The sequence below is a fragment of the Panthera tigris genome, chromosome D2 (assembly GCF_018350195.1).
Source record: "Panthera tigris isolate Pti1 chromosome D2, P.tigris_Pti1_mat1.1, whole genome shotgun sequence".
Classification (NCBI taxonomy): Eukaryota; Metazoa; Chordata; class Mammalia; order Carnivora; family Felidae; genus Panthera; species Panthera tigris.
The window spans coordinates 22,140,761-22,164,652 of record NC_056670.1 but is presented as its reverse complement, the minus strand read 5'-3'; the positions used below and the strand labels follow the sequence as shown (position 1 = coordinate 22,164,652).

The 23,892-nt window shown below is 42.3% G+C and overlaps 1 protein-coding gene across 13 annotated transcripts in view; it reads left to right on the top strand.

The window, feature by feature from the left end:
- RHOBTB1 (Rho related BTB domain containing 1) overlaps window positions 1–23,892 on the top strand; it is a 266,985-nt gene that overhangs the window by 214,627 nt on the left and 28,466 nt on the right. For 11 of the 13 annotated variants that reach the window (XM_042960308.1, XM_007095790.3, XM_042960309.1 and 8 more), the window contains 2 exons: window positions 13,380–13,581; window positions 13,961–14,064. In XM_042960308.1, coding sequence (XP_042816242.1) covers window positions 13,390–13,581; window positions 13,961–14,064 — 296 coding nt within the window. In that variant the 5' untranslated portion in view covers window positions 13,380–13,389. Of the gene's footprint in view, window positions 1–9,295; window positions 9,549–13,379; window positions 13,582–13,960; window positions 14,065–23,892 lie in introns of those variants that run through there. The other 2 variants (XM_042960314.1, XM_042960317.1) reach the window with 2 other exon arrangements.

Below are 23,892 nucleotides of genomic sequence, written 5' to 3'. Positions count from 1 at the left end.
TCTGTTCAGTGCACTTCCTTCGAATTTTCCTTCTGTATATTGCTCTTGCAAGAGGAACAGCTTCCCTTTCAATGATGGAGACACAATTATTAAATTTTAAGTATTCACATATTAATACACACCTATTCCTCCCCTGCCCCTGGGGGGCGGGGGGGATGGGAATGATAGATCAAGGAAGATCCATTTAGATGGTGGAGGGGAATAATGATGGAGATATAAGTAAAATAAGAAGATAGCCATGGCTATCATGGAGAGGTAATAGAGAAGCATCTCAGGAGAAAATATCTGCGGTCCCAAGAGGCAGAAAGACAGACAGACCTGAGCGGTTACCACAAGGGGTGGAACTCTTCAGGGACACATCCCAAAGAAACTTTTTAGGAGTTTAGCTGCAAGATGCCCAATATATATCATGTCAGCCACTCCCCTCAATCCTTAAATACCCATGTTGTTTCCCAGCTTTCTAAAAGTCACATTTGCGTTTCTTTTAGATGTGTCACCGTGCTAAGATGGTATTTAAAATGAAAGAACAAGGAGGCCCAAATTTATTTGAGTTACACGTATTTGTTTATTTTATCTGGTTTTCATCAGCTATTTTTTAGATTGCTCTCCTGCTCTTGCCCGTAGATAGGGTAACATTAGCATTTTTCTATATTAATGCAAACTCAACATAAACATGATTGTAAATAGTGACAGTCTTAATAGAAAAGACTTCTTGGGTATTTTCTTGATGACAAGTATAGTGATTAAAATATTTTACAAGCATTATCTAATTTAATCTTTACAACAACCCATCAGGGGAGGCAACTGTCCCCAGTTTACAGATAAGGATATAGAAGTTTAGAGAGATTAAGTAATTGGCCCAAGATCAGATAAGCCAGTGCCTTAATTATTCCCTCCCTTGTCATAGATTTGGGTGGTTTTCCTTTTTTTTCTTATTCTTGATAAAGATGTGATAAATATATTTGCTTTTAAAACATTTTCTTTTTACAAAGTCATTTCCTTAGATGGATATACCAGAACATATTTTTTTTAATTTCGAAATGGCTGAGCTTTTTGTTGTTGTTGCTGTCAATAAAACCATTCCTTTTAACTTTTTCATTTATTTATTTATTTGTGTGTGTGGCTAGGGAATTTGATTGATACAACTTATGCTTTGGGAGGGGGGTTTTCTCCTTCTGGTGGGTTAGTCAACTTCTGCAAATGTGCCAAGAACACCTGAAAAGACAGTGCACTCTCTTATCATGGAGTTTATTGAATATGAGATATCTATTCATTTATCACTTTTTTTAATGTTTATTTATTTTTGAGAGAGAGAAAGAGCATGCACACGAGCAGGGGAGGGACAGAGAGAGAGAGGAAGACAGAGGATCAAAAGCAAGCTCCATGCTAACAGCAAACAGCCTGATGTGGGGCTCAAACTCACCAACTGTGAAATCCTGACCTGAGCCAAAGTTGGAAGTTTAACGTACTGAGCCATCCAGGCACCCCCATTTATCACTACTCTTTATGCTATTCAAGCCCTCCCTGTGTTGTTTTTCAGTTTTGCTTTCTTAATCTGATGTTGATTCTGATTCTTCATCTCCTACATGTAGATAATTTTCATTGATTTCTCCTTATAGAATTTGTCTTCATTTTTAGTGTATGCTTTTTGGTCTGTGAAGGTTCATTATTACTGTTATGCTTTTACCACAAATTGCCTTTTTTTTTTACCTCCTAAATTATCTTTTACAGATACTTTTTCTATCTAATTTTGAAATCACAATCAAAATAACTATGCAGGTTAGTTTTATATTTTCAGTTGGTTTTGGTTTCCACAGTCCTTTTACACAGAAATAGACGTTTTTTGGTTTGTTTGTTTGTTTGTTTTAGTTTTTAATCTTGAATTATCTCTGAGTGTTTTGTCAAGTATCCTTGAGCAGTTTAATTCAAAGAAATCTGAGTTTTTGCTCCCTGAGTCTTTTATACCTAAAAATAGTCTTATGGTTCCCTTTACATAAATAACAATTTGACCAGATTCAGAAACTTGTTATTATGTCCTTTTTCTTTCGAGGCTCTGTGTTTTTCTACTGTCTTAAAGTAGTGTATTGGTGAAGTGTGTGGTCGTCCATATTATTATTTCCTTCTAGAAAGAAATGCCTTTGGCTGTTAATTTTAGAAGATGTTTTGCTAAAATATTTGTAAGTTTATTATACAGTTTTTTCTGCCACTGGTATTTAAACCTTTTACTGAAAATAGATCTAGAGTCTTCTTTTTTCCTTCTTCTCCTTTTTGTATTGGGAAAATTTTGTTTTATTAAATCAAGGTTTGCTCCTTTAGTTCCTCAAGAAGCCATACTATCCGGGGATTGCCTATCAATGGTCAGCCTCTTTATTATCTTCGGTTACATCATTTGTAGGTGGCCTTCCTTCTATACATAGTTTCTCATGTCTGGTCTGTACCTCATGAATCCATTTTACTACATTTTCAAAGCTCTTTATTGTTGCCATTATGCTTTTTAATTTGGCTCTCTTATATTTCACTTATACATGGTCTTTACTTGTCTTTTGCCTCTTTATAGGCTCATGTGCTATTAGTTTGTATACCTGCATTATCTTCTTTTGTGTGACCAATTACATGGTTCAGATATTTTTAAAGAAATATTTTCTTCTGCTCTTTCTTTTTTTTAAGTTTATTTATTTATTTTGAGAGAGAGAGAGAGAAAACGAGTGGGAAGAAGGTCAAGGGGAGAGAATCCCAAGCAGGCTCCCCACTATCAGCACAGAGCCTAATGCAGGGCTCAATCTCACAAACTGTGGGATCATGATCTGAGCCAAAATCAAAAGCTAGACACTAACTGTCTGAGCTACCCAGGCACCCCTTCTTTTGCTGTTTCTTACAGTATATCTACTTCAGTAGAAGACCTTTCCTTCATGTCAGGGTTTTTAATAGACCATATGTTAGCTGGTCTCTGTTTACTCCATCCACATAGAAAAGGATTCCTCTGGCCAAGGATTAAAGTATATTCCAAATGCTTAGATAACCCAGGCTGTGTTGGAGAGCAAAGTAGAGCTCTATAGTGACTCAGGAGCCCACTCAGTTCCAGAGTGGACAAGCAAAGCTATTCAGTCTTGTGCATGTAGAGGCATCTGTGGAGGGTAAGATAAGATCACTAATGAGGGGGCGCCTGGGTGGCTCAGTCAGCTGAGCATCCGACTTCGGCTCAGGTCATAATCTTGTGATTCGTGAGTTCGGGCCCCACACCAGGCTCTGTGCTGACAGCTCAGAACCTGGAGCCTGCTTCAGATTCTGTGTCTCCCTCTCGCTCTGCCCCTCCCCCACTTGTACTCTGTCTCCCTCTGTCTCAAAAATAAGTAAACGTTAAAAAAAAAAGTTTTCAATAAAAAATTTTTTAAAAAGACCACTAGTGAGGAGTGTCACCACTGAAGATATACCAATGGTCAGCCTTAGAGGTTGCACCCCTACCCCTACCCCTGTCACATTAACAAGATCAGTCACTTCTGTGGCAGTATCAAAACTGAAACAGCTTGGCTAAGCAGGCTGGGGGAGGAAAAACAAAAATGAGTCTTTTCCATGCTCAGTGCTGTCTACCTGGTACACCCTCAGCAAGGGGTGCTTACTGGAATTAATCCTCCCCTAGGACAGCATACCAGGTTCCTCATGACTTTCCAGTGGCTTCCACAGCTGATTTCTTCCACCTCGGTCCCATGTCAGGTCAGCTCTCATTACTCCAGACTATGAGCATCTGTGCCCAAGAGCATCCTACTTACCTCCCAGCCCAGCTCTTTTCCCTGTGGAAATGGGCAGTCTGCTTGGTCTTCAGTGATGTTCTCACTTGGCTCCATGGAAGTGAATTTGGCAGAAATCCTTCCAATTTCTGGTATATGGTTACTCCTTAGCTTTATTCTGATACTGTTGTGGAGTCTGCTCTTTGTGCAGAATAAGGTTAATTTCAGTGAGACTGTGTAGCAGGAGATCCAAGGCATGTATTCCAATGCTGTCTTGCCTTCAGGTCCAACCTATTGCCTCTTGTGATGTCTTTTAGGCATAGATTGAATTTCCTCATTCAAGATTCATTTATAAATCACTCTCCATAGGTAGTGGGTGCATGTACCTCCATTTTCCACTTCTTTCCCAGCCAATTAGTGACTCACCAAAAAGGTTAGAAATCCCTTGAATGGGGATGTTGAAGTCCACAAGTTGATGGGAGTTTTATGAGACACTTACATGTGAATATTATTGAGATTCATAAATTGGCTGTCCCCACTAGAGCATGACAAATGATGACATTACTTTTTTTCCCCAATCAAATTCAGCCCTAAGCTCCACTGTGCCTATATATGGGCTCCCTCCTGCCCCCTGCCTTATCATTTGGTGAAGGGGCCTGGTTCTTGGTCCCTGGTGGTTCCCATGGTTACTGATGCTCTTCCTGATGGGGAGCCACGGCTGGTGTGATGCCATCTGTCAAATACCACTCTCATGATGGGCCACACAGATGTCCCTCAAGGTGTTCCTCTCACTGACTGTGGGCTTAGCCACATGCTGCTGCTCTCGAGGCCACGGGCTTAGTGATCAGTCACCAGAGATAGCTGAGTGCAAGTCTGCAAGCGGATCCAGGTGGAGGGTTTCCTGAGGAAGGTGGAATCGCTGTACTTTGATATCCCACTGAACAAATATTTATTGAAAGCCACAAATGGCCAAGGCATTGAAAAGACTTGAGGATTTAAAGGTGAATAACAGTCTCTGCTGTCAAAAATGTATAATCTTGGTGAGGTGAAAGCAACTACATACACCTATAAGCATAACTGCCAATGTGACAAATTGGAACTTGTTGAATACCCTAGGAATTCCTGGTATAAAGGAAGAATGTTTTCAGTGCACCTTCTTCTAAAGTGTAACTTACTATCTGTCTACTTTGCTCCATCTCGACCAGTTCCTGGTCCAAGCCCCCATCCTTCTCCCCGGAGAACCTGGGGGCATCCTAACCAGTCCTTCCACTCCCCACGCTATGCTCTCCACACAGCAGTCTCAGTGTTTGCTTTAAAAAAAACCATTTTTTAAATGTTTATTTTTTGAGAGAGAGAGAGCACACCATGTGCACAAGTGGGAGAGCGGCAAAAAGAGAGGGAGGGAATCCCAAGCAGGCTCCACACTATCAGCATGGAGCCCGAAGAGGGGCTTGAACTCACAAACCATGAGATCATGACCTGGACTGTTAACTGACTGAGCCACCCAGGTGCCGCATCAGTGATGCTTTTAAAAAGCAAATCAGAACCTGTTATTCTTCTGCCTACAACATTTCAGTGTCTTCTCACTGTACTTAGAACAAAATTCAGGTTCCCCTTTGTAGCCTAAAAGGCTGTGTGTAATGTGACACCTGCCTCCTGTCCGACCTTCCTCTCTCCTGTTCCCCTGCCCCAGCTCCAGTGGGCCTGCTTCCTTTCCCTCCTCATGCCTGGGCCCTGCTCATTCTTCAAGTAGCCAGAAAATGGGCCCTCCTCACAGAGGCCTCCCTCGTCTTTCCTGCAGGCCTCCCACCCATTATTTTCTCATAACACCCTTTCGTTCTTCAAGGAACTGAAATCAAGTCTATGATTACAACTACCTGTTCCTCCCCGCCTGATTACGAAGTCCATGAGAGCAAGAATAGCGCCTGGCCTGTTTCCCACTGCATACCTAATACTGTAGGCCTGCCACTCATAAAGCACTCAGCCTATTATTTCTTTAATTATGACTGCCTGAGCCCTAAAGGTGCAGAACAATTTCAGTGGTGGGTCAGGGGCATGAGAAAGGATGTCTGAGTAGAGTAGCAAGAGCAAAGTCACCAAAGGAGAGGTTACCTGGCCTATTTGTAGACAAAATCAACCAGAATGTCTAGAACGTAGCATACAGTTTACTTATGGTGGTTCTGAAAACTAGCCTGGATTTTTTATGTATGCATCTTTTAAGCTAAGTTTTTTATTCCTTATTTTTCAACTGGGACAGCATTTACTAAGGGCAGGGGATAGATAGCAACTTTATTTCCAATCCTGGCTCACCTTCCCCACTGACAAGTTTAAAAAAAATGGGGAGCATGATCTTGTGGACATCTCCATTATCACAGGGCTCTCGTGAGGATAATGAGTGGATGTTTTAAAAGGTGTCTCTGTATTATCTGTATTCCTGAACTTATATGCACTGTCCTTTCTGTTACTTAAACTCTTTTCCTTTCTGTTTTAATCAAAACTTTCAGTTGAAAAAAATATTGTTGATTTGAAAGGCGATTTTATGCTAGAGATATATTTCTTTAAACTTTTGATTTAGGGAAGCGCAGCCCAGCCCTGACTGCCTCTTTCCCAGATCTGGACCCGTTCTCCATTCCAGCTGAGATGTTTATATTATGCACAGAGCAGCTCCTGCCTGCCTAGGACTGGTGATTAAGAGCTCAGGATAATGAAATCTGCACAGTTGAAACTTGGCTGTTGGCTACAGTTATTATGCAACTCTTAACATTTCTCTTTTGTTTCTGTCAATAATATACAATTCCCAGTTTTTCTTTCTGAGCTAACTCTTCCAACACACAAAAATTTGTTCCACTAGTATTTTTTTTAATGACCAACTTAAATTATTTCTCAAAGTTCAGACTATATGCTTTTCTAAAGGACAAGAAAATTTAGTGGTTGTGCAATAGCATTGTTCAAACTGTCTATGAACAGCTGAACGGAACTGGAAGTACAGAGGCCTTCTCTGGCCTTAGAGTTTTGTCTTTGAGTGGACTGCTCACCACACTGATTCAAAGAGCAGGCAGAACAAGAAACACAACACAGGTGATGGGAAGAGTTGGCATATTCCGATGGTGGGTGATTTGGAGCAATTAGACAATGCTTTAGTAAGATATCATAGACAAATGATAAACTTTCCCTGCCCACCCTCCCTAATATCTGAATTTCTCATGGTAGAAGAGACTCACACATTCACCTGGACGTAAAGAGTGGCTCTGTACTGGGGCGTCTGGGTGGCTCAGTCGGTTAAGCGTCCAATTTCAGCTCAGGTCATGATCTCACGGTTCATGGGTTTGAGCCCTATGTCGGGCTCTGTGCTGACAGCCCAGAGCCTGAAGCCTGCTTCAGATTCTGTGTTTCCCTCTCTCTCTGCCCCTCCCCCATTTGTGCTCTGTCTCTCTCTGTCTCTCTCTCTTTGTCTCTCTCTCTCTCTTTTTCTCAAAAATAAGTAAACATTAAAAAAAAAAAAGAGTGGCTCTGTACTAAAATGCACCTATCCAGAGCAAGCAAGAATATCTTGAGTTTCATCACCCACAGTGCCTCTGAATTATTGAATTACGGAGACAGGACTCTGATGGTCATTGAGCCATAGTGAATGTGTCTGACACTTCCTAAGAGCCTGTGTCTTAAGAGAGGAACAGGACACCAGGAAGGCCGTCATCTCAAGGACTGAAAGTAGGAAAAAGTACCACCATTGGGAAGAGAAATGATTTATAAAGGAGATGAGGTCAGCTAAGTTCAGATTTGGCTATGTCACTATTCAAGTCATGGTTGTTCCTAGAAGAGGGTCACAAATTATGGGGGACCTATGGACCAGAATGAATAGTCAAAGAAAGCTTTACTAAAGTGGGGCATGGTATAGTCTTATATTCCAAGCCCTTTGGCATACCGTAGTACCCCAGAAACACTTGATGATTCATTAAGGGCATTAGATGTGCACTTTGAAGATATAGCCACAGGAAAAATAAAAAGTTCACAAACGACCATTCTATGGTTTGCTAATATAGGAAAAATGGGGGTATATATGTATTTGTGCTTGTGATTCATTCTCCCGGAACCATTTATGATACAGAGGAGAAAGTAAATCAGTCTGTGTGGAGGCAGGGCAATTAGGAAAGCTTTTTAGAGGAGGTAATATCTGAATAAGGTTTTAAGGAACGAATGAAGTTTTCCAGGCAGACAAGGAGTGGTAGAGGCTTGGCTGCAGGAATGGTATATGTTAAAGGGACTGAAGCAGCCAACGACATTTAGAATTTAGGAAACCATTCTGTGGGGCAAAAGCATGCCATCATGCCATCACTGCCGTAAAAAGTTACCAAAAATGTCATGGCTTAAAACAAAACAAATGTATTATCTTATAGCTCTGGAGGTTAAAAATCTGAAATGGGTTTCATTGGGCTAAAATTAAGATGTTGGTAGGCTGCGTTCCTTCTGGAGCTCTAGGAGAAAAATCTGTCTCCTTCCTTTTTCAGCTTCTAGAGGTCACGTGCACTCCTTGTTTATGGCCCTTGGCTCCATCTTCAAAGCCAGCAATGTAACATCTTCACATATCTCTCTGACTCTGATCTCCTACCTCCTTTTTCTATATGAAAGAACCCGAGAGACTACATTGGGCCTTCCCAGACAATCCGGAATGAGCTCCTTAGAGTAAAGTCAGCCAATTAGCAACCTTAATTTCATCTGCTACCCTATTTGCCCCATGCCATGTAGCCGAACGTATTCGCAGATCCCAGAGATTAGGACATTAACATCCTTGAGGGACCATTATTCTGCCTCCCACACATGCAATACAAGATGCTGAGGATGATGGTGAAGAGAAAGTTGGCGTGATCCATCAACCCTAGGTGGAAAAGATCATCCAGGGGCACCCGGGTGTCTCAGTCAGTTAAGCATCCAACTTCGGCTCAGGTCATGATCTCACGGTTCATGGGTTCGAGCCCTGCATCGGGCTCTGTGCTGACAGCTCAGAGCCTGGAGCCTGCTTCGGATTCTGTGTGCATCTCTCTCTGCCCCTCCCCTGCTCGTGATAACAAATCACCCCAAAACATGGTGGTTTAAAACAATAATCTGTACTTTCTCCTGATTCTGTAGGTTGGCTAGGTGATTCCTTAGCTGGGCTCACTCATAAAGCTTCATTCAGCTGGACAATTGGCTGGGCTAGAGGATTCAGGTAGCCTCACACTATATGGCATCTGGTGACGCCATCGGCAGGGCTGCTTCGGTTATTCTCACTGGGAATTCTCGTCCTCTGTGGGGCTAGGCCAGCTTCCTCAGAGGACAACCTCAAAACAGCATTCCAACAGCGTGAGGGTGGAGCTGCAGGCCTTCTGGAGACCCTGGCTCTGGAACTCACAGAGCATCACCACCACATTCTTTTGGAATGGGCCACGCAGTCACAAGGCTAGCTCAGATTCTAGAGGAAGGGAAACAGATTCTGTCTCCTGATGGGAGTTGCTGCCGCGCCCACGTTTCACCAAGCAGAGGCTATAAAGATAGGAGTTTTACTTCGAGAGTAGGATTTTGAAACTCGACATTTCAGGGGTAAAATGTTTCTGGATGACAACAATATCCAGCACGTGGCCAAGAGCATGAACAGCCCAAGTAGAGTGTGGGGAAGGTTAGGTGGAGCAGCCGAGAGGCTAGATGTAGGATGTGTTGCCCTGTGGACGTGACAAGAAGGCTGAGCTGGTGGTGAATGTGGACCTTCAGGAGAGACCTGAAGTCCGGAAGGTGACAGTAATCACAGTGTGAGCACATGGGGCCATCGTGACCACAGTCTCTAAGTTGATGGTAGGCACCAACACCCAGGGGGCAGCCACCCTGGGCCACCTCACCGAGTCCTCATTCCCCACCCACCACGTTGTCCTGTTCACTGGTCAGTTCTAAACTTAACTGCTTCTGACATCCACCGTGTGCGGGTATGTCCTTCAGCACTTAATGGTCAGCATCCATGTCCCGAGGATTCAGAAAAAGTATGAAATGAAGGTCAGGTCAGTTTTGAGTAAGATTACAAAGCTGCCGTGGTAATAGGCTACCAGTGTCAGTCCTTTCTAGCTCTTTCTTTTATACTTTCTTTGTTTCCTCAGATTCATATCTAAAGGCAAAAGAGTATCTGCACTGATAGGCAGGGTTCGTGGTGGTGAAATTTATTAACAGTGTTAAAGGAATAATATTTATTGCTCTCATTCTAGGTAAATGAAAGTCAGAAACCAGATAGTCATTAACCAGATGGTCCTAAGAGCTCATTCAACTGTAAGAGTGCTAAATATGAATAAATTAGAGCCCATAACAAGTAAAGAAGGATAATATTGCATATTTTTATAATTATAACTTTATTTATAAAGGATGAACAATCAGTTTACAATACATGTGTAGCATGACTTTGCATGCTTGGCTGTGACTTCTTACACTTAAAATAATTTTTAGATTACCACAAAATCAAATTTATACCCCAAAGAAAAGATTTGCAGTATTTGGAATCCAGAAAACCCTTCCTGGAAATTCCACGTCTGCAGTGAGTGAGCTGGGCTACGAGTGTTTAATTCTGCCCTGCCTTTCACTTCCCTTCCATGTTGTCCCCTTTGTACAGGGTTTAGCACCTTTGGCAGTCACTTGGGTTTTGAGCAGATTGCTAGAGATTAGAGGACCCATGGATGTTATTCTCACCCTTGACACAGAAATTCTTTTCAGAACTGTGCATGAGGTGTGTCTATAAATAAGTAACGATAGTTTTGTAATCATAGCCTTAATATAAAAGCAGGAGAGCTTTCATCCCCTTCAAAGTAGTCTTGTGTAAAAGCTACACAGCTCTTCCACCAATGCTGTCATGATTCAAATTATTTGGGGGGTTCTTTTCAGGGGGCTGCTCTCAAAGCTAGTTTGCAATCTGACAAGAAAACCAACTGTGTATTTTGTGTGTGTCTATTTCAGTTTTGACTAAATCCAAACGTTCCCCCGAATTTTAAGGATTGGCTCTCCATGGCTTTTATCCATCTAAAAAAATAAAATTCACTTTCAAAAGAGTAAGATTTTCCACCACTTAGGATGATCAAAATAATGTACCTTAGTTTCCAGAGTTGTGAAGCTCCAAACAGATCCTGTTTTTCTGACACAGGGTATATACCCTACAGTAATATCACCAGAAACATATCAAATTTCTTATCCACAACAAGTGTTACCATTTTTTATCCTAGAAGCTAGAAATGCCCCAGGAAAATATTTCTAACCTACCTTTCCAATTCTATTATCGCTTAGCTAACTGTGTCCAACTCCCACCCAGAAGTTTCCCTGCCTTCTTGACTCAAAGTCAGCTCTGCTCCATCTTGCATTTATGCTTGTTTTTCACTGAATTACTCTGTGATTGCTCTATTCAAATTCGTCCTTCATATAGATCTTCGTGGTTATTAAGTTTATGATTTCACGGCTAATCCTGGGCTTCCCCTGACTGTTTTGTTGTCCCCTCAAGGCACTCAACTCACCTTCAGCACCACAATTAGAATCCTGGGAGTCATGGGTGTGTCAGGTACATCAGTCAGTTCACCAAATCCTCACTACTTTAGGAGCCTGGTACTATAGTTCCCACTTAACAGATGCGGAAGCTATGGCTGAAAGTGCAAATGTCTTGTCCAGTGACAAAATGGCTGGAAAATGGGGAGAGTAGGATTCAAAGTCACATCTCCTCTAAGGCTGAGATTTCTCAACCTCAGCACTATGACCGTTGGGCCCCAATTACTCCGTGTCGTGGGACCTGTACCTTGTATTATAGTATGTTTCAAAACATCTCTGGCCTCTCCCCCAACCCCATTGTGACAGCAAAAGATGTCTGCAGACTTTGCTAAATGTTCTCTGGCAGGTATTGCAGGACCACTGATCTGATGCCAAAGTCAGGCTTTTGCCACGTTAGACTATGAAATAGGGAACTAATAAAACCATAGACTAGAATTTAAAAGAGATCAATTTGAGGAGTCACCACCTGTGGGTGATCATCAGAATTGGAGTTTTTCTTAAGCCTCTCTTTCTCCACCCAAGACCTTCAGAATCTACATTTGCTGGTGGGCACAGATATCTATTTTAAGCCTCTCTATGGTGTATAAACCACAGACAGGATCCTGAGACCAGATCCTGACCTCACCACACATCTGTTGTTTGAATCACTCCACTCAAGTCTTGCCAAATAGTCTCTAGTCTCGGGTTCAACATCACCTCCTGTGATGGTGTTACAGGAGACAGTCTCATGTTCAGATGGTCCTAACTGGGAAAAAGTATTCATTCTATTTCATATTCTTTCTTCTGTCTCTCCTTCTGTACTCTTAATCTCATATTATCCAAATTATCATTTTTCTCAAATCAGTTGAATTAAACAAACACTTACTGAGCCCCAGTTATGTATCAGGCCCTACTCTGAGCAGTTTCTTTACCAATATGACCACTAAAACCATTATTGGCTCATTAAAAGTGACCATCTAACCAGTTTTCTCCTTTTAACAGTTACTTCCTCAGAGTGCCTGGGTGGCTCAGTTGCTTAAGCATGCTACCCGTAGATCTCAGCTCAGGTCTTGATCTTGGGGTCTTGAGTTCAAGCCCTGTGTTGGGCTCTGCACTGGGTGTGAAGCCTACTTTAAAAACAAAATTAAAAAACAGTAGACTTTCTCAAAAGGGCAATTATAATTCATTAAAACCTTAGAATCTTCCATGGTTGGCCAGCCATCCAGCTGCTGCCAAGAAGCAGTCTGCTCTGCGTTTTATGGAGGTTCCTGACCCCCCACCTGGGGAAGCAGAGCTCATGACAGCTTTTTCTCTTCCTCTTGACCCCTCACTCAGCAACTCTCTTAAACCTTTCTTGATGCTTTCAGGGAGATTCCAAACTAGCTCCTCATCCTGGTAAAATCATTCTTCACCATATGCTCCAGATTTCTTAATGAAAACACAGAGAGAAAGAGAATTAAAAAAAAAATACATTGCTTTATGGTGCCCCTTTTAAGAATATCGTTTTTATGAATTTGATTCATAAAATTCAAATTCATAAAATTTATGAATTTGATTCATAAAATTCAAAATTCAAAAAATAAAAATTCAGTTGGACTGTTGACTCATCGTTAAAGCAGGCTGATCCTCTCTTTGCACTTTTGAGCCTCCCCTAAGTCACCACGATGGTGCAGAGCCTGCAGGAAACTGCTTTTCAGATAGAGAGATTGGCTCGTTGGGAGATTGAGATGGCATGGTCACTAATATTGCCAAGGTGGCTCGTGCCCCAGTGTCTAAGGTTAAACCTGCAGGTAACCAGTGTCTTTGGTGGATCAACATGAGTAGCTAGTGAGCTATAAATGTGTGCCAGCACTCTCATTTGCCTGGATGGATTTTCAGTAGGCAGGTTGTGTTTAGAGAAAACCAAGGAGAAAATAACATGTTAACCGGCATAAACCGTTTGGGGTCAAAATAACAAGCCGGCGGTGTTTTTGCACTTGTGTGAGACATAAATAGAAAACTTGAGTTTCACTTAGGTTTAGTATGAAGTTCCAAACCTCTCGCTTATGCCTGGGCACTTCGACGAAGAGCCCAGACAAGGGGGAAACGGCCTGAACCCCTCTCCCCTGTGATTGCTCTGTAACTCTCTTCTTCCAGAGTTTTATAAATGGACACTGACATGGACTACGAAAGACCCAACGTTGAAACCATCAAGTGTGTGGTCGTGGGAGACAACGCCGTGGGGAAGACGCGCTTGATCTGTGCCAGAGCGTGTAACACAACGCTAACGCAGTATCAGCTGCTGGCCACCCACGTGCCTACCGTGTGGGCGATCGACCAGTACCGAGTGTGCCAGGAGGTAAGACGTACAGAGTTTCTTTAGACTCCTAAGGGCACATCACTGCTATTGCCAGTCGGATTTGATGGCACATCCCCTGCTATTGCCAGGGAGTACGGGTAACTTGTGCATGCGAAAGAAAGCTTATGTGTTTAGTGCCACAAGAGAAAACAAAAGTAAAACGCAAACTCGGGCGTATGGCTGCGGTTTCTTGAATGAGGAGGGTTTGGGTCACGTGATTCCAGAAAGAGAATTAGGACTTAGCTCAAGTCCTGTTAGATGCAATGACAAAACTAAAGGCAGGTGGGTCAAGTGAGGCTTGAGGTGTGCCGACCTGGACATCCTTCTCCTGAGGAGCCTCTGAGTGACACTGAGCAGGACTGCACTCTCTCTCCTGCAGGTCCTGGAGCGTTCCCGGGATGTTGTTGATGAAGTGAGCGTTTCTCTCAGGCTTTGGGATACTTTTGGCGATCATCACAAAGACAGGCGTTTTGCATATGGCAGGTAAACCAAGACCAGTGTAGTGTGTTTGAACCTGAATACAATTTCCTTTTCCAAACCTGCAGCTGCTTCATAAAGCAACAAAAGCCACATCACATGGCCTTGAAATGTGTTGAATTCTGCGCTGTGTTTAAGAAAAAAGAAAAAAAATGTGGAATTTTTTCTGATGTCAAGAAAAGCAGTCTGCCTTGACGCTAGGTTCCTCCCAGGAAGTCCCTCATTTGAAACAACCAGTGTTAGTCAAACTGGGACGTTAGCTAGAGGTTTCTGGTGTGCCCTCTGGCCCTGGCTGCTTTGATGGCAGGTTTCCTGAATGGTACTTTATTTACCTTTTGCTAAAATGTTTTAAGTTATTTCAGCACTCGGCCACCCCACTTCAGAAGGTCTCTTTGGTCTTTTCCTGACTGCATTAGCAGAGTCTGATGTTTTTCGCTTTGGGCTTTGTTATCTGAAAGTCTATTATTTTTATTTGAAGGTCATTTTTGAAAAGAAAGAAAAATATCTCTGAAATCCTTCACAAGGCACGTTTCCAAAATGAACTGAAGCACTAATGTGTATTTTACATTAAAAATCAAGCAAAATTCCAGAAGAAGGAAAAATCAAGTGAAATCCCTGTAGTAAATCTAGAAGGACATTAATAACAGTAGGAACATGGTCAAATTGCCTTAGAATATTCAGCAACTTCTTGCCACCATAACTTAAGGTCTTTCTCTCGATGAATGTGTTATAAGCTATCAAAACCCAGATAAAGAGATTTTCTTACCTCTTAATTGTAAATTAACACATTTTATCGTAAGTTTAGAATTTAGGTGTCATGAATCAGTTGTCCCTCGTTAACCTCAAATGTCCTGTTACCTCGCAGGATTGGATTAGGCAGATACTCCAACCACATGAGTTACTCCTTGGCATTGAGATAATCATTTCTGAAAGCACCTCTATTCCTTTTTTTTTTTTTAATGTTTATTCAGTTTTGAAAGAGAGACAGAGCACAAGCGGGGGTGGACAGAGAGAGAGAGAGAGACAGCATCCAAAGCAGGCTCCAGGCTCCAAGCTATCAGCACAGAGCCTGATGTGGGGTTCGAACCCACGAACCGTGAGATCATGACCTGAGCCGAAGTCAGACACCCAACGTACTCAGCCACCTGGGAGCCCCACACATTTCTCCAAGCCGGTGGCTCTCTAAGGCTCTGAGCAGACTTTTATTGGCATTTATCCAAGTGGTCTGAACCACTCAATAAACTGCTGAAAGGGTTTGCCCTATTCCTAAGAAGTTGTTCACACCCTGAGAGAATCTGCCACTTAGACCAAGGATGTTCGTGGGGACTCAGAAAAGGGCATCTGGGAAGTAAAACATCGATGTTAATGTCCCCTTGGTAATGAGGACTTTTGAGATTACTTTCCAGAGTTGTAGATACTTTTCCTCTCCTTGAAAATCCTGTTTTATCATTTCTTTTCTTTCCATGGTGTTCTTGATTATTATATTAGTTGCCACTTTGTGGTTTTTCTTTTGTCCAGTTATTCCACACATACAAACAATAATAGTAAAGTGCCACTTAAGGACCATGCAGTTGGATTTGTAATATCTAAAGCATCATAAAATGATGACTTTAAGCAAAGTAAGGATGGATGTGATAGATTTCTGTGGACATTTTGCACCCTCACTTCCAAACAGCTGTCCGAAGATGATGGGCTTATTGATGAGCTTACTGAAGGTTTTGGGTTTAGCTGCTCTGGACCGTTTCATGTTGCCACTGGAATGTTACACAGTTGAAAAGAACGAGTTTTAACTTGGCCCCGAGTTTTACTTGGTTTAATGTAACGCTTATCTTTGGGTAATACAAGGGCTGCTTCACTGTCATGTGAGATTCCTGCTTAGGATTGATTTAATGGCATGATGGCCTTCATAGATCTCACACTGACAGGCATCCACACTGGGCCTTGTCCAGCTCCTGATGTATCTGGAGTCACTTCACCACGTGTCATGCCTGTGTTTGTTTATGCCCAACAAAAATAGGCTGCTCTTTCATGTGACTGCATCAGTTCAGACTGCATTGTTCTGCTCCCTTGTCTGTAAAGCTCGGTTCTATCAGCTGTAACCTGTTCCTCCTTTGATGGAAACAGGATGTGTTTTCCAAGCCAAGTTTGATTCTCCGAATGACGCAGAAGGGCTTCAGGAAACACTCCCATGTTTCTGGCCCAGCTCTCCGTGGGCCTCACTTTATATGCATGTTTGTACCTTGTATTTCCTCTGTCCTCTCCAGTTCTCCACAGCCTCACAGGTGTCCTGCCACAGACCGCACTACTGGTAAAGAACAAAAAGCAGAGCTGTTCTGCCTCAGCCTCCAGCATCTTTCTGTAAATGCTAAATATTATGCAATTCCACATTGATGTAACACCAAAAAATTGCATTTTGTGGAAAAGTCTGATGGTAATAGGAGTGCCTTTTACTTGATATAGGGTTCTGGCCACTGTATTTCATTGCTTTGCAAGAGCTGATCAATTTCTTGATGACTTCCATTTTTAGCTTTGTGTCATTCGTGAAGGAAAAAAATCCTAATTACAATTTATGACAGTCCATTTGGTTTGCAAACCTGCTTTTTGACAGATGTTTTTTACTGTACTTGGTGTGAATGACAAATCAGTGGGATGTGATATATTCTTTATACCTGGATGTATTTGGAACCTTTTTAAAATAATTCCTGTGATTCTTTTGGTGACAGTGAGAGAAACGAGAGCCCTACCAAGATGCCTTAGGCCTCATCTTTGGTGTCTTCTGCCCCTAAGGACCACAGTGGTTAATAAGTTGTCCCCTCAAACATTGTCTGGTGTGGACAGGCTCCACTTGCAGTGTGGATCCTGTAGGCCACGGTGGTGTCGGTCTGCCTACTGGAATTTGTATAACTATAAGCAGAAGGGCGTTAATCTTTCACCCCATTTTTCAACCAACTGGAATAATAGCTCCAATTTATCAAAGGCTTATATGTGCCAGTCAAAATATTAGGTGCCTTGCCAACATTATTTCAGTTAATCCTTTCAGGAACCCTAGAAGGCAGAGATTATCTCCATGCTACAGGGGAGGACAGAGCTGAGTTCTTTTACTCCCGTAACTTGCCCAAGAGTGAGTTTCAGAGGCAGATTCCAACCCACATCTGCCTGAATCCCAGCCCCCACTCTTTCTTCTGTACCAAGCTACCTCAGCCCCATTTTAAACAGATGCGGCTGCAACCCACCCCCACATTGACGAGCTGGGTGTCTCTTTGCTCTTCAGTATTTGTGCGAAGGCTTAGAACTGGAAGAGGCCTCACAAGGTCATCTAGGTGACCCCTTTTCTTCAGGAAGGGAAATCATCCATCCAAGAAAAAATGTTGAGTACGGGAGTCCTTCTGTGGATGGAGAAGGAAGGTGGCACAGCAGCCTCAGCACCACTTAACACATTTAGAATCCGTCAAACCCTGTCTTGTCTGGAGTGAAGGACTCCCAACTCTCGCAGCCTTTCTTCCCACCACCTACTTTCTATCCACTTTGGATGAACTTTTTCTGGCTCTTTTAAAATATCAAGAACAAAACTATACCTAGTGACCAGGACTGTGATCAGCTGCCCTTTTTTGGCAAGAAAACAGCCTCTTTTTAAAGTGGCGGTGGGGGTGGGGAGGCGCGGGGTTGGAGCTGGGTGGCTCAGTTTGTTGAGCATCTGAGTCTTGACTTTGGCTCAGGTCATGATCCCAGGGTCATGGGATCGAGCCCCGCATCAGGCTCCACGCTGAGCATAGGGCCTGCTTAAGATTCTCCCTCTCTCTCCCTCTCCCCTCCTCACACACACACTCTCTCTCTCCCTCTCTAAAATAATAAAGGGGTATCACTCTCGGTTTTTCTCTCAAACTATTATAAGAATGAAATGTTCACAATTAGGCACTAAAAAGGGAGACAAGAAGGGTGGGCTCTGCCTTTCAACAGGATATCTGGGCCCCTGTCCCTCTCGTATAGTCACCCCACACGTAAATAATTACAAATTTTATGTTTCCTTTCCTTGAAAACCTCCAGCGTTGATCTGTCTCAGGATCGGATAACCTTCAAACACATCATAAAGCTTGTGGCACTGAAGGTGGTGATAACAACAGCTACAATTTAATCAAGGCCGGGCCTGTGCCTGATGTCCACCACTTCATTCTTGTGGTGACCCTGCAAAGTAGGCTCATTTCACAGTTGAGCAAACAGGCACAGAAAGGGGCCAAGGTCAGTCAGCTAGGAAAGAGTAGAACTGAACTTTTCCTGCTAGTTCTGTCGGACTCCAGAACCCATACCTTCCCTTTCCACCGTGCTGTCATGGCTGGTGATGATGGCTGATGACAGGCTTACCTTAAATTTATCCCTAGTCCAGTCTAATTTGTATGCTGTCCTATGTGGACACTGAAGACCAGTATTCTCCATCTGTCACCAGCTCTAGTATGCTATTGTGCCTCGTAAATTCTTTAATACATAACAAATAGCTTAATTCTTTGTATAGCTAAACATGAGTGCTTTCATTTTCATTAAAAATAATACATCCAGGGGCGCCTGGGTGGCGCAGTCGGTTAAGCGTCCGACTTCAGCCAGGTCACGATCTCGCGGTCCGTGAGTTCGAGCCCCGCGTCAGGCTCTGGGCTGATGGCTCGGAGCCTGGAGCCTGTTTCCGATTCTGTGTCTCCCTCTCTCTCTGCCCCTCCCCCGTTCATGCTCTGTCTCTCTCTGTCCCAAAAATAAATAAAAAAACGTTGAAAAAAAAAATAAAAGCTTAAAAAAAAAAAATAATAATACATCCAAGTGAACTTTCTGAGAGTGAGTAGGAGCCTTGGGTCCTTTATATGGCATGCTTTCCCCTAAAAAAGTGAACTTAAACATGCAGAACCTTGCCCTTACACCCCACAGTTTCTGGGCATATTTTCTGTTCGGTTGGAACTCATTTATTAATACAGATTATTTTCACACGCGGATTTTTCTCAAATGTTAGCTCCTATGAGAAGTGCAGTATGTGTTTTAAATGATAATATTAATCAGAGCCATGGTTTCTGTGTGTCTATTTAGATAGGTCTAGTTTCATGCTGAAGGCACATGTAATCAGATACACCATGAATACATCCCATTTTGAATGCTTGGTTGAGGCTCTTTTAAAAATTCAGGACTATGGGTGACCAGTGTTTATGTGTTTGTCTGGGATTGGCTGTACTTGTGGTTAATGGCAAGGGGAAAAGTAGGAAATGTCTAATGTGTCCAGATAGGGTGCTTTGAATGAGCTCTTCTTGTCCCTGGCGCATTATAAATGCTGGGCCAGAAGTAACATTCTAATGACAATTTCAGGACAGCAAAAAGCCTGTTGGACAGTGAAATATATCAGGTGGAGGTGAGCCTGGGCCAGGACTAGGCTGAGGCAATAAGGCACTCACATTGGGCATAAAATATAAATAGTAATAACTTTTAAAAGATAGGATCACTAATTTTTTCTTTCTGCTTCAAACTCAGTATGGCTCAGTATGGCAAGGTTACTGGTCCTGACTTTATTTAATATTTTGATATTTTGTTCACCAGGGATTTATTTTGCCTTAATTTTGTTTTTTATTTGTTTGTTGTTTTTTTAATATTGGGCACCTGGATTATGTAGTTTTTTGGCACCTCATTGAATTTTGCACCTGTGATAAAGGAGTCCTACTCACTCACAGGACTGTCTTCGCTAGAGTCCTGACCCCCATGGTAGACTTGAAAAGGAGGAAAGTTCACAATGCATGTACTATATGGAAAAGTAACTTAAACCACGCTTCTAAATGTGGGCACAATGGGATCTAGGAAAATTATTGCAACCTTTGTCCTAAAGTCCTGTGTCCTGCTGTGGCCTAAAGGTTTGCCCAGGTTATAGAAAACTGTAGAAAAACCAGGGCACCTGGGTGGCTTAGTCGGTTAAGCATCCGACTCTGGCTCAGATCATGATCTCGTGGTCCATAGTTTTGAGCCCCGTGTCGGGCTCTGTGCTGACAGCTCAGAGACTGGAGCCTGCTTCAGAGTCTGTGTCTCCCTCGCTCTCTGCCCCTCCCCCACTCACGCTCTGTTTCTCTCTGTCTCTCGAAAATGAATAAATGTTAAAAAAAAATTTAGAGAAAAAAACAAAACAATAGAAAGACTTAGAGGAATAAGTAGCTAGACCCAGAAACAGGAACCGTCGTTCCCTAAAAGGTTGAACTAAATTGCAGGTTTAAGTATGCCCGCATATGCTGGCTATTCTGATGTCAGAGTTCTAGGGAGAGGTAAATCAGCACATTTTAGCCAGTCCCTGGATGATTATAAAGCAGGTGGTCCTCAAGGCATGCTTTGGTAAGCACTACTGCGGAATCATCATGATTATCATGCTCTTTACTGAACCTCAGCCAAAAGGGAAGAATCTCTTAAAGATTAGAGACAAAGCTTTTAAGTGAAGAAAACCAGAGGGAAGGAACACATACTGTGTGATATCATGTCTATAAAATTCCGGAAAATGCAATCCATGGTGATAGAAAGTAGATCACTGGTTGCCTGGGAAAGAGGACGAAGAGGGAGGGATGGATTGCAAAGGGACACAGGAAACTTTGGAGGTGATGGAAATGTTCATGATTTTGATAGGGATGATAGTATTGGGGTGCGTACGTAAGTCAAAACTAATCAGACTGAACACTTTAAGTGTGCAAAGTTTATTGTATTTATTTTTTTTTTAATTTTTTTTCAACGTTTTTTATTTATTTTTGGGACAGAGAGAGACAGAGCATGAATGGGGGAGGGGCAGAGAGAGAGGGAGACACAGAATCAGAAACAGGCTCCAGGCTCCGAGCCATCAGCCCAGAGCCTGACTCGGGGCTCGAACTCACGGACCGCGAGATCGTGACCTGGCTGAAGTCGGACGCTTAACCGACTGTGCCACCCAGGCGCCCCAAGTTTATTGTATTTAAATTGTATCTCAATATTTTTTAAGTACAAGTATTTTTATGAACAAAAAAATCTATTATGTCTGAGGAAATGTATGTGGTAGACAACATATGTTTTAATTTATAGAATTTAGAGTTAATTCTCACTGAAATACAAATTATTTGTGTGCACTTAGGGCAGGAAATGGGACAAGATCCTTAATAGAAGAGTATGGGAAACAGGATGGTCTTGAATCTCAAGACTCAATAATGAAACACTATCAAATTGTCCCCAAATCATGCTGATTCCCTTTTCCCAGAGATAAGCCCTCAGCTGTGTGGATCAGAGTCTGACCAAGTGGCCTGTGTCTTCGGCTGTGGTTATGTTTGTATCTTTTTCTAAGAAGATACATTGGACCAGGTACCCTGTGATAGTTGACCCCACAGTTCCCTGAAAGTTTTCTATTTCTCTGTTTCCCCATCAAATAGTAACCATGTGGTCTTTTGTAGTTGGTTCATTCTGGAACTGGAGGGTGCAATGAGAACCTGTGGGAATGTACAGATGACCTTGTCTGTTTTGTGCTCATTCACCTTGGCTGAGAATCAGGTGCAGAGCTGGACGAGAAGTGTCCTTTCCCTGGGTGAGGTAGCTGCACATCGGATATGAGGCTCCACTCCGGTTTGTTTCTCTGGACTGAGTCCCAGCCTGCCTGTCCAACCTCCTGTCTTGCTCCAGACATAACCCGATATTTTAATTGTGTATGGTCTGTAGCCTCTAGGCCCACAAATGTGCATTACACATGCATAGAAATTATACTCCCACCTGCCTATTCTTTACCTACTTAATTACCACAACTATTCTAAGACTTTAGAATAAGAGGCACAAATTCCCAGAAGTCCCCTCCATACTCTCCCCCCAACTCCCTGTTACCTTCAGGATCCAGGTGAAATGTCCCTCCTTATGTTCCTCAGGACTCCTTGGCAAATCCCTCTCATCACTATGATCACACCACTTGAAAGTTGGCTCCTTCATCATCTTCTTCAGTTGTCCTTATGCTATGACTCCTACTATCTGTAGAACAGGAATTTTGTCTGTCTGCCCTATGCGTGGGCGTGGCACATAGTAAGAGTTTAATGAATGTTAGTTGAATGAGTGCATGAATCTGTCCATCAGTCTTGTACATGGCAGGCTCTTCTAAGGCATTTACAAGGAAATGCCATTGTAACAAACTCCAAACTATTTCACTAGGTTGAATTTTATGTTTGCATTTTTATAGTAAGAATCACAAATCATGTACCTATGTGAAAGTGACAAAGACAGAAAACACTGGTGCCTAACCTCTCCTTAATGAATGAGCAAATGAAAAGATGAGCTAGGAGATGAGCTAGACCAGGAGAAAAAGAATGGAGGTACACTGACCCACACCCTGAAACCCACCTTTTCTCCACAAATATTTTTAGATTTGTGAATTATTTTTGTAAAGCCTTGTTTGAAGGAGTATTCCTTTTTTCTTTTTTAATATGAAATTTATTGTCTAATGGGTTTCTATACAACACCCAGTGCTCATCCCAACAAGTGCCCTCTTAAATAGAAAATTACTTATGTCAATACTAACGATTTTCCAGTTGTAAGGTTGTTTGTCCTCTTAGTGTCATTTCCAAGATCCTTATAAGAATCATATTTTAGGGGCACCTGGGTGGTTCAGTCAGTTAAGCGTCTGACTTTGGTTCAGGTCATGATCTCATAGTTCAGTTTGTGGGATCGAGCCCCACATTGGGCTCTGTACTAAGAGTTCAGAGCCTGGAGTCTCTTTTGGATTCTGTGTCTCCCTCTCTCTCTGTGCCTACCCTACTCGTGCTCTCTGTCTCTCTCTCTCTCTCTCTCTCTCTCTCTCTCTCAAAGATAAATACTGAAAAAGCTTTTTAAATAATCATATTTTTAAATTTATTGATTGATTGATTGATTGATTGATTGATTTTAAATTCATTTGCCCAAAGATGAGGGCAGTAAGTAAAAAAATTGAAGGTGGATTATTACTGCTTTGTGCTTAACCAAAACAAATAAACAAAAATGCATCAGACTAAATGCATAGAAAGGATTCAAAAACTTAAATGTGGTGGAGATTTGTAGATTGTGCACTAAAACACCCAAACAAGATTTCCGTGATGCCAGATCATCCGGCAGACAGAAAACATGCCGTGCTCTGTACCACCCTCAGCCTACTGTCCCGCACTGTCCTTCCTGCTCTGAACTGCTACATCTCATATTGTGACCAGAAGACAAAACATTAGAAAGCTGGAATTTCTTTGTCCAACTGAGCCCTGGCCCCAGGATGAATCTGTCCTTGAGAAACAACAGTGCCAAATGAGATAGCAACAGGACTTGATTGATGAGTGGGGTCACTCGTGTTCCAGGACCTAGACAGATGCTGGCTGCTGCCCAAACACTGGTCACATGACTAGGAAAAACTGTCCATTGTGGCAGCCCAGAAAAGCATTGATGGCCTCAAAAGGTGCCATAGAGACATGAATAATGAGGCCACTGGAATAGGTAAGGAGAATAGGACATACACATTGTTCAGTATATTAACGTCTTGTGTTCTGCCTTCTTACTACCTTTTTTTCTATTACTACTTAATAACTGCAAGCTTGACCAGTTGGGTCAAATAATAGCTAAGTGTGTTAACTTCTCATCAGTTTGTGATGTTTCTATACTATAACATTCTGATGAGGAAATATATTTCAGCACTACAGTTTTCCCTTTTACATTAGGTGGTAAGAAAAAAGAGACTGTTGAGTAATTCTGCAGTGTCTTCCGAGGATGATTCTGTTACTAGCTTTCAGCAGTTATATTTCAGTTAACGACATGAGCTGGTACACCAAAAGGAAAACATCTCTTGATGAGAATGTTCCACAATTCTTATTGGCT